Here is a 13563-nt window from a genome sequence, read left to right as displayed (position 1 = left end):
TTTTTTTTAATTATTATTTATTACTCTCTGTAGAACATTAAAATGATTTAGGTAGCCCTTTTTGTCTTTTTATTATTATTTATTACTCTCTGTAAAATAAAAAATCAAATGATTTAGGTAGCCCTCTGTCTTTTTAGTATTATTTATTACTCTCAGTAAAAACATTTAAAATTATTTAGGTAGTACTTTTTGTCTTTTTTAGTATTATTTATTACTCAGTAGATGATTTAGGTAGCCCTTTTTGTCTTTTTTTTTTAAATTATTATTTATTAATCTCTGTAAAAACATTTCAAATGATTTAGGAAGCCCTTTAAAAAAATATTATTTATTACTCTCTGTAAAAACATTTCAAATGATTTAGGTATCCCTTTTTATCTTTTTTTAATTATTATTATTTATTACTGTCTGTAAAAACATTTAAAATGATTTAGGTAGCCTTTTCGTCTTTTTTAGTATTATTTATTACTCTCAGTAAAAACATTTGAAATGATTTAGGCAGTCCTTTTTGTCTTTTTAAATTATTATTATTTATTACTGTCGGTAAAAACATTTAAAATGATTTAGGTAGCCCTTTTTGTCTTTATTATTATTTATTACTCCCTGCAAAAACATTTACAATTTTTTAGGTCGCCCTTTTTGTCTTTTTTTAGAATTGTTATTTATTACTCTCTGTAAAAACATTTAACATTATTTAGATAGCCCTTTTTGTTTTTTATATTATTATTATTATTTATTACTGTCTGTAAAAACATTTAAAATGATTTAGGTAAGCCTTTTTGTCTTTTTTAGTATTAATTCATACTTTCAGTAAAAACATTTAAAATGATTTAAGAAGCCCTTTTAGTCTTTTTAAAATAATATTATTTATTATTCTCTGTAAAAACATTTAAAATGTTTTAGGTAGCTCTTTTAGTCTTTCTTATTAATAAGTATTACTCTCTGTAAAAACATTTAAAATTATTTAGGTAGCCCTTTGTCTTTTTTTTAAAATTATTATTTATTACTCTCTGTAAATTTTTTTAAAATTATTTAGGTAATCCTTTTTGTCTTTCTTATTATTATTTATTACTCTCTGTAAAAACATTTAAAATGACTTAGGTAGCCCTTTTTGTCTTTATTATTATTATTATTATTATTTATTACTCTCCGTAAAACATTTAAAATGATTTAGGTAGCCCTTTTTGTCTTTTTTTTATTATTATTTATTACTGTCTGTAAAAATATTTAAAATGATTTAGGTAGCCCTTTTTGTCTTTTTTTATTATTATTTATTACTGTCTGTAAAAACATTTAAAATGATTTAGGTAGCCCTTTTTGTCTTTTATTATTATTATTATTTATTACTCTCTGTAAAAACATTTAAAATGATTTAGGTACCCCTTTTTGTCTTTTTTCTATTATTATTATTTATTATTCTCTATAGAAACATTTAAAATGATTAAGGTAGCCCTTTTGTCTTTTTTATTATTATTATTTATTACTCTCTGTAAAAACATTTAAATGATTTAGGTAGCCCTGTTTGTCTTTTTTGTTATTCTTATTTATTACTCTCAGTAAAAACATTTAAAATGATTTAGGTAGCCCTTTTTGTCTTTTTTAAAGTATTATTTATTACTGTCTGCAACAACATTTAAAATTATTTAGGTAAAATGATTTAGGTAGCCCTTTTTGTCTTTTTTATTGTTATTTATTACTCTCAATAAAAACATTTAAAATGATTTAGGTAGCCCTTTTTGTCTTTTTTTATTACTATTTATTACTCTCTGTAAAACATAAAAATTATTTAGGTAGCCCTTTTTGTTTTTTTTCTATTATTATTATTATTTATTACTCTCTGAAAAAACATTTGAAACGATTTAGGTAGCCCTTTTTGTCTTTTTTAAATTATTATTTATTACTGTCTGCAACAACATTTAAAATGATTTAAGTAAAATGATTTAGGTAGCCCTTTTTATTGTTATTTATTACTCTCAATAACATTTTTTAAAATAATTTAGGTAGCCCTTTCTGTCTTTTTTTATTACTATTTATTACTCTCTGTAAAACATAAAAATGATTTAGGTAGCCCCTTTTGTTTTTTTTCTATTATTATTATTTATTACTCTCTGAAAAAACATTTGAAATGATTTATGTAGCCCTTTTAGTCTTTCTTCTTCTGATTATGTATTACTTTCTTTATAAACATTTCAAATGATTTAAGTAGCCCTTTTTGTTTTTTTATTATTATTATTTATTACTCTCAGTAAAAACATTTAAAATGATTTAGGTAGCCCCTTTTGTCTTTTTTTATTATTATTATTTATTACTCTCAGTAAAAACATTTAATATTATTTCGGTAGCCCTTTTTGTCTTTTTTTATTATCATTATTTATTACTCTCAGTAAAAACATTTAAAATTTTTCGGTAACCCTTTTTGTCTTTTTTTATTATTATTATTTATTACTCTCAGTAAAAACATTTGAAATGATTTAGGCACTCGTTTTTGTCTTTTTTAATTATTATTATTTATTACTGTCGCTAAAAACATTTAAAATGATTTAGGTAGCCCCTTTTGTCTTTTTTTATTATTATTTATTACTCTCAGTAAAAACATTTAATATTATTTCGGTAGCCCTTTTTGTCTTTTTTTATTATTATTATTTATTACTCTCAGTAAAAACATTTAAAATTATTTCGGTAACCCTTTTTGTCTTATTATTATTTATTACTCTCAGTAAAAACATTTGAAATGATTTAGGCACTCGTTTTTGTCTTTTTTAATTATTATTATTTATTACTGTCGCTAAAAACATTTAAAATGATTTAGGTAGCCCTTTTTGTCTTTATTATTATTTATTACTCGCTGTAAAAATATTTACAATTATTTAGGTCGCCCTTTTTGTCTTTTTTTAGAATTGTTATTTATTACTCTCTGTAAAAACATTTAAAATGATTTAGGTAGCCCTTTTTGTTTTTTATATTATTATTATTTATTACTCTCAGTAAAAACATTTAAAATTATTTCGGTAACCGGTTTTATCTATTTTATTACTATTATTTATTACTCTCTGTAAAAACATTTAAAATGATTAGGTAGCCCTTTTTGTCTTTTTTATTATTGACTACTCTCTGTAAAGAATTTAAAATGATTCAGGTATCCCTTTTTGTCTTTCTCTTTATTATTATTTATTACTCTCTGTAAAAACATAAAAACTGATTCAGGTAGCCCTTTTTTGTTATTATTATTATTTATTACTCTCTGTAAAAACATTTAAAAGGATTAAGGTAGACGTTTTTGTCTTTTTTATTATAATTTATTACTCTCAATAAAACATTTAAAATTATTTAGGTAGCCCTTTTTGTCTTTTTTTATTATTATTATTATTTATTACTCTGTGTAAAAACATTTAAAACGATTTAGGTAGTCCTTTTTTGTCTTTATTATTATTATTATTATTAATATTATTCACAGTTTCATGTTAGACCCGCTCGACATCCATTGCTTTCCTCCTCTCCAAGGTTCTCATAGTCATCATTGTCACCGACGTCCCACTGGGTGTGAGTTTTCCTTGCCCTTATGTGGGCCTACCGAGGATGTCGTAGTGGTTTGTGCAGCCCTTTGAGACACTAGTGATTTAGGGCTATATAAGTAAACATTGATTGATTATTTATTACTCCCAGTAAAAAAATTAAAATTATTTAGGTAGCCCTTTTTTGTCTTTTTTCTATTATTATTCTCTGAAAAAACATTTAAAAATATTTAGGTAGCCCTTTTTGTCTTTTTTATTATTATTACTTATTACTCTCTGTATTTGCCTTTGTTGCTAGTAAACATCAACACTTCTAACGACTCTAGAAGCAATTAGAGCATCTGTAATAATCATTGTGATGATATTTAATGGGATTACTTACGTAGTTGTTTGGCGATGTGTACTTAATTGTCTGCAGCCGTGGGTGCGCAATCACTTGAGTTTTGTCCCTCCTCGGCGCCCGTATGATGACGCAATCCGTCCTTTGACTTTTGTCCCTCCTCGACGTCCGTATGATGACGTGTCATCTGCCGACGTGCACCGGAAGTGACGATCCCTGTGAAACAGAAGCCAATTTGACATTTCTAAGTGCGATTTCCAACCTTTTTCCCCGCATAAATTCCACACAAAGGAGTGACAAGACAACATTTAACGCCAGGGATCCACCATGAGGCGCACAGGTTTGGGTAAGAAAGTTTTTTTTAACGGACGCCTGCTTTGTTGTTGATATCAGATAGCAGACTCAGGATCAGTTTTAATTGGGCTTGTCTTGTTCAAAGTAAAAGTAAACATGAACTCCAATATAAACACCTCCTTTTATGTGCCAGGCTACTAAATAAGAGTTGAGAGTAAAGCAATAAAAGATGATGACGTGAACATCCATGTTTACATCACTTCAACGTGCATTTGTGTTAAAATGTCAACCAAATGATTTATTTTCCATTTGAAGGTGATGGAGGACCTGGCAACTATGCAGCAAGTGGCTACAGTGTGTACGAGGAGGAGAATGAACACTTACAAGAGGGACTGCGAGCCAAAGTCACCGCTTTGAAAAGCGTAAGGAAGTTCAAAGTCGCCTTTAAAAACAACAGTTGCGTTCGCCGTGGTTGTATAAGCAGGGGCGGCAAACATCTTACATAGTCTATAACAGCAGAAATGTTAACTACAAATAATACAAAATAAAAACAAAGCTGACCGTAAGTTTTGCCTTTAAGTATGTCTGTTTGAGCCGTTTTGTTCTCTTATAAAATAATAAAAACATGTATATATCATATGGGTGGATGGATATATTTTGACTTTTCCATATGCAAGTGGAAGAAGTTTGGGTTATTAGTGTCAAAATGTTTGCATTTTGTTGCATTACATCACTAAATTGTTTGTTTTTATCCAACAAAGTCCAACTTTGTTGACTCATTGCTGAAGTGGCCTGCAAGTTCCAAAGTTGAATAGACATGCAATTGTATGCAAAACATGCATTTTTATTAAAAAGTTTAGTAAGAAATATGAAGTGCTTTATTGAGGTTTGACACGTGTTTTAATTGGGGCGGTATAGCTCGATCGGTATAGCGGCCGTGCCAGCAACTTGAGGGTTCCAGGTTCGATCCCCGCTTCCGCCACCCTAGTCGCTGCCGTTGTGTCCTTGGGCAAGACACTTTACCCACCTGCTTCCAGTGCCACCCACACTGCTTTAAATGCAACTTAGATACTGGCTTTCACTATGTAAAAGCGCCTTGAGTCCTTAGAGAAAAAGCGCTATATAAATATAATTCACTTCACTACATGTTTTATGCTAACTAGATTGTTTTCCTATTTGTTTTCAGCTGTCTATCGACATAGGGACGGAAGTGAAGTACCAAAATAAAATGTTGGACGACATGGTAAGTTTGTAACACGGTATTTCAAAATAAAAGCACTTAGAATGATAGGCACTAACATTGTGTGAGCAATAGTTTGTATGTATCATTAAATTAATTGGTGACATTACTTTGAAATATGACAGACATCAAAGTCCTTAGGCCAGGGGTCACCAACTCGGTGCCCGCGGGCACCAGGTCGCCCGTAAGGACCAGATGAGTCGCCCGCTGGCCTGTTCTAAAAATAGCTCAAATAGCAGCACTTACCAGTGAGCTGCCTCTATTTTTTTAATTGTATTTATTTACTAGCAAGCTGGTCTTGCTTTGCTTGACATTTTTAATTCTAAAAGAGACAAAACTCAAATAGAATTTAAAAATCCAAGAAAATATTTTATAGACTTGGTCTTCACTTGTTTAAATAAATTCTTTTTTTTTTTTTACTTTTTATAACTTTCAGAAAGACAATTTTAGAGAAAAAAAATACAACCTTAAAAATGATTTTTGGATTTTTAAACACATATACCTTTTTTCCTTTTAATCCTTCCTCTTCTTTCCTGACAATTTAAATCAATGTTCAAGTAAATAATTTTTTTTATTTTAAAGAATGATACATTTTAATTTAATTCTTCATTTTAGCTTCTGTTTTTTCGAAGAATATTTGTGATTTATGATTAAAATAAAAAACAATTTTTCTGGAAAATCTAGAAAATTCCAGAATCAAATTTAAATCTTATTTCAAAGTCTTTTGAATTTATTTTAAAACTTTTTGTTCTGGAAAATTTAAAAGAAATAATGATTTGTCTGTTACAGATATAGCTTGGTCCAATTTGTTATATATTCTAACAAAGTGCAGATTGGATTTTAAACTATTTAAAACATGTCTTTTAAAAATATACATTTGTGAGAAATCATTAAGATGATCAGTGTTTCCACAAAGATAAATATAATTAATTATTAATAATAACATAGAGTTAAAGGTAAATTGAGCAAATTGGCTATTTCTGGCAATTTATTTAAGTGTGTATCAAACTGGTAGCCCTTCACATTAATCAGTACCCAAGAAGTAGCTCTTGGTTTCAAAAAGGTTGGTGACCCCTGCCTAAGGGTGTAAAAACTTTTAGATTTTTGCTCAAATTTGTCAAACTACTGTCCTAAACAAAAATATCAATATATTTTTGATCAGATCATTTCACACGAGTGAAATACTTTATACACATTGAAAACTGCGACATCATTTGCACAAAAGGCATTAAAGAGCTGAACAAAAATGACATGTTCAGGGCTGAAGTTGATTGAGACTTGTGCAAAAAAAATGAATCAAATGTTTTTATGCACTTTGGAAGATAAAAAACTCAAAACAGGATTTTATGTTTTGTTTGGATTTGGGGTTTTGTTGAAAAACAGCCATTGAATTTTACACCAGTGAAAGAAAAACACTTTTTTTTTAGGAAACAGTTATAATAGAGGACGGTAACAACAAATATTTTTTAACAATTATTCCATGATTAAGAAAAAAATGCACGATCAGTATAGGTTTTCACTTTAAGAACAATTAACATTTATTTTTGTAATTTATAATATTTAAACTGCAGTTATTGTTGCAATATTTGTAAATGTTTCAATTCAATTTGTCAGTTTATGATTGGCATACAGTGGTATTGAATGATTGTGTGGCACAATCACTGACTGTATTGACACTACACTGCCAATAAGGGGTGTTTCAGAATAGCGCCATCTGCTGAATTAAAAACATCACTACATCCGACCTACAAATAAAAATGTTCAAAATGTAGGAAAAAAACATACCTTATCAGCAACCTTTCCTTTTTCTTAGTTCCATTGTTGTTTTTGACGCTGCACGCTACTCTGACTTCTTCCAGGAGGACCTGTCCCTGGTAGGCTTCACAGCAGCTGTATCAATCACGTTTTTTTTTCTTTCTTAAAGTGATACACACATCGAGGTACACAGTATCACTCCTTGTGTTCCATAACGCATCCATGCTACCGTATCATGTACCCTCACTTTATCTACAGTAATAATCTATTTGAGAGGTCCAACAAAGAAGGTGTAGTAAAACGTAAGAAAAAATGTATCTCTTCAACACCCACAAATATCAACACAAAACGTGTTATAATTAATTTTTACATGCTGAAAACACTGCAAAATAGATATAAATGAAGAATAAAAAAAGAAAACATATAACATGACTTTTACCTTACTTGGAGAAGACGTCCATGCCAGAGAGGGAGCAGGGCCACACAGACGCCACCTGTGTACACACTTTTAAATACTACAGTGCATCTTGTGCTGGCACTCGCAACTCCGTTTGGCCCCATGCTGGCTTCTTTTGCAGTCAATCAATGTTTACCTTTTATAGCCCTAAATCACCAGTGTCTCAAAGGGCTGCACAAGCCACAACGACATCCTCGGCTCAGGTCCTACATCAGGGCAAGGAAAAACTCAACCCAGTGGGATGACAATGAGAAACCTTGGAGAGGACTGCAGATGCCCATGTCCTACTGCAGTTTATTACATGTAGTCAAAAGCAGACACAATTGTAAGCATTTGGTGATATTAATGTAGAATAGTTGAAAAGTTTACAATAACTGTGTCTGAATTAAGCATGAATATAATCATAATATATAGCAAGTAACCATTTCAAACATATTTTCCATTACTAGTATTTTTGCACTATTGTAATTGAAAGGTCAATAATTTAATTATCCTAAATAGGTAAATCTAAATCAAATGGACTGTCAATATACATGAGCAAAATTTGCACTTCAATAAAAATTCAACATCCTGAACTAGACTATTAGAAAAAGTGGGTCAAGTGGTTTGTTTTGTTATCTTTTTTTGTTCCCGATTGCATTTGCATGAAAAATGGCGGTGGACATTGTATTCAATGTCTTTTAAGTTTTGGCAAAATCCATGCCGGCGCGTACCTTTTGGAGTTGGCAGAGTTGTTTAAAAGCGACATCAAGGAAGAATATTTCATGGGATTTATGGATTAGGAGTGAGAGATAGTTTGGTAAAGGTATAGCATGTTCTATATGTTATAGTTATTTGAATGACTCTTACCATAATATGTTAGGTTAACATAGCAGTTGCTTATTTATGCCTCATATAACCTACATTTATTCAGCCTATTGTTCACTATTCTTTATTTATTTTAAATTGCCTTTTAAGTGTCTATTCTTGCTGTTGCTTTTTATCAAATACATTTCCCCCAAAAATGCGATTTATATTCTATTCCAGGGGTCACCAACGTGGTGCCCGCGGCCACCAGGTCGCCCGTAGGCCTGTTCTAAAAATAGCTCAAATAGCAGCACTTACCAGTGAGCTGCCTCTATTTTTTTAATTGTATTTATTTACTAGCAAGCTGGTCTCGTTTTGCTCGACATTTTTAATTCTAAGAGAGACAAAACTCAAATAGAAATTGAAAATCCAAGAAAATATTTGAAAGACTTGGTCTTGTTTAAATAAATAAAACATTTTTTTTACTTTGCGTCTTATAACTTTCAGACAATTTTAGAGAAAAAATACAACCTTAAAAATGATTTTAGGATTTTTAAACATATACCTTTTTACCTTTTAAATTCCTTCCTCTTCTTTCCTGACAATTTAAATCAATGTTCAAGTACATTTATTTTTTATTGTAAAGAATAATAAATACATTTTAATTTAATTATTCATTTTGGCTTCTGTTTTTTCGACGAAGAATATTTGTGAAATATTTCTTCAAACTTATTATGATTAAAATTCCCCCAAAAATTATTCTGGCAAATCTAGAAAATCTGTGGAATCAAATTTAAATCTTACTTCAAAGTCTTTTGAATTTCTTTTAAAACTTTTTGTTCTGGAAAATTTAGAAGAAATAATGATTTGTCTGTTAGAAATATAGCTTGGTCCAATTTGTTATATATTCTAACAAAGTGCAGATTGGATTTTAACCTATTTAAAACATGTCTTCAAAATTCTAAAATTAATCTTAATCAGGAAAAATTACTAAAGATGTTCCATAAATTCTATTTTTAATTTTTTCAAAAGGAGTCAAATTAGCTGGTTTTTCTCTTCTTTTTTTTCTGGTTGAATTTTGAATTTTAAAGACTCGAAATTGAATACAAACTATGTTTCAAAATTGTATTTTCTCCTCTTTTAAACCGTTCGATTTAGTGTTTTTTCCATCATTTATTCTCTACAAAAAACCTTCCGTAGAAGGAAAAAAAATGTACGACGGAATGACAGACAGAACTACCTTTTTTTTTTTTTTATATTTATCTGTTTCTATATATATTTATTGTGAGAAATCATTAAGATGATCAGTGTTTCCACAAAGATAAATATAATTATTATTAATAACATAGAGTTAAAGGTAAATCGAGCAAACTGGCTATTTCTGGCAATTTAATTAAGTGTGTATCAAACTGGTAGCCCTTCACATTAATCAGTACCCAAGAAGTAGCTCTTGGTTTCAAAAAGGTTGGTGACCCCTGCTCTAGTGCGACATATATCAATCAATCAATCAATGTTTACTTATACAGCCCTAAATCACTAGTGTCTCAAAGGGCTGCACAAACCACTACGACATCCTCGGTAGGCCCACATAAGGGCAAGGAAAACTCACACCCAGTGGGACGTCGGTGACAATGATGACTATGAGAACCTTGGAGAGGAGGAAAGCAATGGATGTCGAGCGGGTCTAACATGATACTGTGAAAGTTTTTTTGGCGTTGAGTTGCAAAAAATTAGCGGACATCCATTGTTTAATTTCATTAAGACACGCCTCCAGCTGACTACAGTCCGGCGTGTTGGTCAGCTTTAGGGGCATGTAGAGTTGGGTGTCATCAGCATAACAGTGAAAGCCAACACTGTATTTGCGTATGATGTCACCTAGCGGCAGCATGTAGATGCTGAAGAGTGCAGGGCCAAGGACCGAACCCTGGGGAACTCCACACGTTACCTTAACGTAGTCCAAGGTCACATTGTTATGGGAGACACACTGCATCCTATCAGTAAGATAAGAGTTAAACCAAGACAGGGCTAAGTCTGACATACCAATTCGTGTTTTGATACGTTCTAATAAAATATTATGATCGACAGTATCGAAAGCAGCGCTAAGATCGAGGAGCAGCAACATAGAGGACGCATCAGAATCCATCTTTAGCAATAGATCATTAGTCATTTTTGCGAGGGCTGTCTCCGTGGAGTGATTTGCCCTGAAACCGGATTGAAATGTTTCACATAGATTGTTAGACGCTAAGTGTTCATTTAACTGCTTCGCAACAATTTTTTCGAGGATTTTTGAAATAAAGGGAAGGTGAGACACCGGTCGGTAGTTTACCATGAGGTCAGGATCGAGGTTAGGTCTTTTAAGAAGAGGATGAATAACCGCTTTTTTGAATGCTAGGGGAACAGTGCCCGATATATGTTTTTTTTCCTTCATTATAATGCATTTTCGGCCGGTGCGACGTAGTCCGTAGCGATTTATAATTACGGTAGTTACTTAATCAGCGTCTTTATTGTTAACATGTGGTTTGTTGGATTGACGATCCCTTTTGTCCCCATCTCCCAAACTAGGACAACGACTTCGACTCAACAGGCGGCCTGCTCAGCAACACCATCGGCCGGGTCAAGCAGCTGTCCAGAGGCAGTCAGACCAAACTCTTGTGCTACATGCTGCTCTTCTGCTTTTTTGTCTTCTTTGTCCTCTACTGGTTCCTCAAGTTGAGGTGACGGCAGGATCTCGCTGGTCTTTGATTGAACGCCAACCCTGAATGACTCAAGTTGATCTTAATAGAAAGTAAAACCGACACCAGACTTGGATATTGTGCCGTGTGGATTTTATAACCACAAATGCACACTGATGTTGTACATTGTAGTAGATAAGTGTGATGAGATAACACGTTGACAAATGAGATAACGAGAGCCGAGTAAATGTGTCATAATCATCGTGTTACGCAAGAATCCCCTCGCAGATATCATTTGGATTAATTGCTCTGATGTGATGAATGCCATCTGTACAAATACCAGGATGTGATGTTGTGACTCCTACATGTTTTCAGTGTAAATAAGCCTGGAGTGATCTGTTCAACCAATAAATCTTTATCCACCTCAGTTTGTTTTCAGCACTTAATGACAAAAAAAAAACAATGGTTAAAATCTTTAGTATTTGTTGTAATAGCGAGAGGATGATCAATATTTACATAAAATCACAAATAGCATGCCTTGGTTACATTTATATTACATATTGAATATAAAGGCGGAATTTCCTGTCATCTAGACAAACTTAATTGCACTTACGCGATTTTTTAAAATTAGTTTGAGAAAGCTCACATCAAGCTAATTGATGACGTCACTTCTTGGGTAGCGTGTCCATGTATTTGCAGATGATTGCCAGCATGACCTCGTCAGCTCCTGCCCCAATGGACATTAACCTGGAGTCCCTGTGGAAAAGAGATGATGATTTTATCTCTTCATGTAAACTAAGAAACAAGTCAATACAGGATCTTGAGCACAAGTTCTTAATGGCCATTTTTTCAGCATATGTCTTTTTTTTCTTTGTGCCACAAGTCCTTTAGAAAATGCACTTAACAAAAGATGCAAGCCATGTATAAAAGCACTCTGTTACCTAGCAGTGTAATCAGGAAAAAAAAAATAATAAAAAAAATACATACACACATATATAAATACATACACATATATATAGATACACATATATACACACATATACAGTATATATATATATATATATATATATATATATATATATATACACACATACATATATGTCCACATATACATATATCTATACACATTTACATATATACACATATATATACAAACACACTTATATACATATGTACACATATATATATACATACATATATGTACACACACATATACATACATAAATACATATACACACACATACATTATATATATATATGCATATATACACACATATATATACACAAATATGCACTATACATATACATACCTATACATATATATACACATATTACATACATATACATATATATACACGTATACGCACATATACATATATAAACACATATACATACATACATATATATACATATATATATATATATATATATATATATATATATATATAGACATACACATTTATATATATACACACACACACACACACGGTAAATGGGTTGTACTTGTATAGGGCTTTTCTACCCCTTTTTAAGGAGCCCAAAGCTCTTTGACAGTATTTCCACATTCGCCCATTCACACACTGATGTATACGTACATTCACATCTGTATGTATGTATGTATATATATATGAGGGACGGCGTGGTGCAGTGGGAGAGAGTGGCCGTGCGCAACCCGAGGGTCCCTAGTTCAATCCCCACCTAGTACCAACCTCGTCACGTCCGTTGTGTCCTGAGCAAGACACTTCACCCTTGCTCCTGATGGGTGCAGGTTAGCGCCTTGCATGGCAGCTCCCTCCATCAGTGTGTGAATGGGTAAATGTGGAAGTAGTGTCAAAGCGCTTTGAGTACCTTGAATGTAGAAAAGTGCTATACAAGTACAACCCATTTATCATTTATTATCATATATACATACATATATTTATATACACACACACACACACACATATATATATATATATATGTATATATATATGTAACGGTACGTGTATTTGTATTGAACCGTTTTGGTATGGCAGTTACGGTTCGGTGCGAAAGAGTATCGAACGAGTTCCACACGAACATATGAAGTAGCCGCTTATGCTAAAGTCTTAACAAGCTGCTCCGCTCCGTTCTGCTTCTGTCTCCTGCACAGCACCCTGTATTGTCCCTCCCACACAACCATCTGATTGGTTACAACAGTAGTGAAAACAAGCCAATCAGCAGTGCGTATTCAGAGCGCATCTAGTCAGGCCTTCAGCGTCGAGCAGATAGGCGTTTAGCAGGGGAGCAAAGGTCCCTCCCCAAATTATACTTAACACTTTCGAGTCAACTACTTTCTAAACATCACTATGAGCCCGTTGACCTTCTAGAAACAAACTGCAGCTCAGCTCACTCGCAGTCCTGGTTTGAGGTGAAGGCTAGTTAGCTTTTAGTGTAACGTTAGCTCATTTTGCGGTGTGTGCGCGTGTGTCTGTGTGTTACGGACAGTGTTGATTGAGGTGTGCTGAAGCAGCAAAAAAGGACATTATGTT

The 13563-nt window shown here is 32.1% G+C and overlaps 2 protein-coding genes and 1 long non-coding RNA gene across 3 annotated transcripts in view; 1 reads left to right on the top strand and 2 right to left on the bottom strand.

The window, feature by feature from the left end:
• The window catches only part of LOC133540102 (uncharacterized), a 23197-nt gene extending 13036 nt beyond the window's left edge, over positions 1 to 10161 (bottom strand). Inside the window, exons 1-2 of the long non-coding RNA XR_009803558.1 lie at positions 7169 to 10161; positions 3892 to 4065 (exon numbers count right to left, since the gene is read on the bottom strand). This is a non-coding gene — a long non-coding RNA (uncharacterized LOC133540102). The remainder of the gene's footprint in view (positions 1 to 3891; positions 4066 to 7168) is intronic.
• bet1 (Bet1 golgi vesicular membrane trafficking protein) lies at positions 4026 to 11480 on the top strand. The gene is made up of 4 exons (XM_061882600.1): positions 4026 to 4195; positions 4459 to 4565; positions 5330 to 5386; positions 10944 to 11480. Exons 1-4 carry the CDS (start codon positions 4177 to 4179, stop codon positions 11097 to 11099), a joined length of 339 nt encoding a protein of 112 aa, XP_061738584.1. The 5' UTR covers positions 4026 to 4176; the 3' UTR covers positions 11100 to 11480.
• The window catches only part of zgc:85777 (uncharacterized protein LOC405871 homolog), a 65454-nt gene continuing 63339 nt past the window's right edge, over positions 11449 to 13563 (bottom strand). The window contains exon 9 of the mRNA XM_061882599.1: positions 11449 to 11809. Coding sequence (XP_061738583.1) covers positions 11719 to 11809 — 91 coding nt within the window. The 3' untranslated portion in view covers positions 11449 to 11718. The remainder of the gene's footprint in view (positions 11810 to 13563) is intronic.

The sequence above is a fragment of the Nerophis ophidion genome, linkage group LG21, assembly GCF_033978795.1.
Source record: "Nerophis ophidion isolate RoL-2023_Sa linkage group LG21, RoL_Noph_v1.0, whole genome shotgun sequence".
Lineage (NCBI taxonomy): Eukaryota > Metazoa > Chordata > Actinopteri > Syngnathiformes > Syngnathidae > Nerophis > Nerophis ophidion.
The sequence above is the reverse complement of the archived record's forward strand: the minus strand, read 5'-3'. Positions and strand labels throughout refer to the sequence as shown.

Coding starts and splice junctions, on each gene's coding strand:
- bet1 (XM_061882600.1), top strand. Junction 4,566..5,329: donor AAGTCACCGCTTTGAAAAGC/GTAAGGAAGTTC, acceptor ATTTGTTTTCAG/CTGTCTATCGACATAGGGAC. Junction 5,387..10,943: donor ATAAAATGTTGGACGACATG/GTAAGTTTGTAA, acceptor CTCCCAAACTAG/GACAACGACTTCGACTCAAC.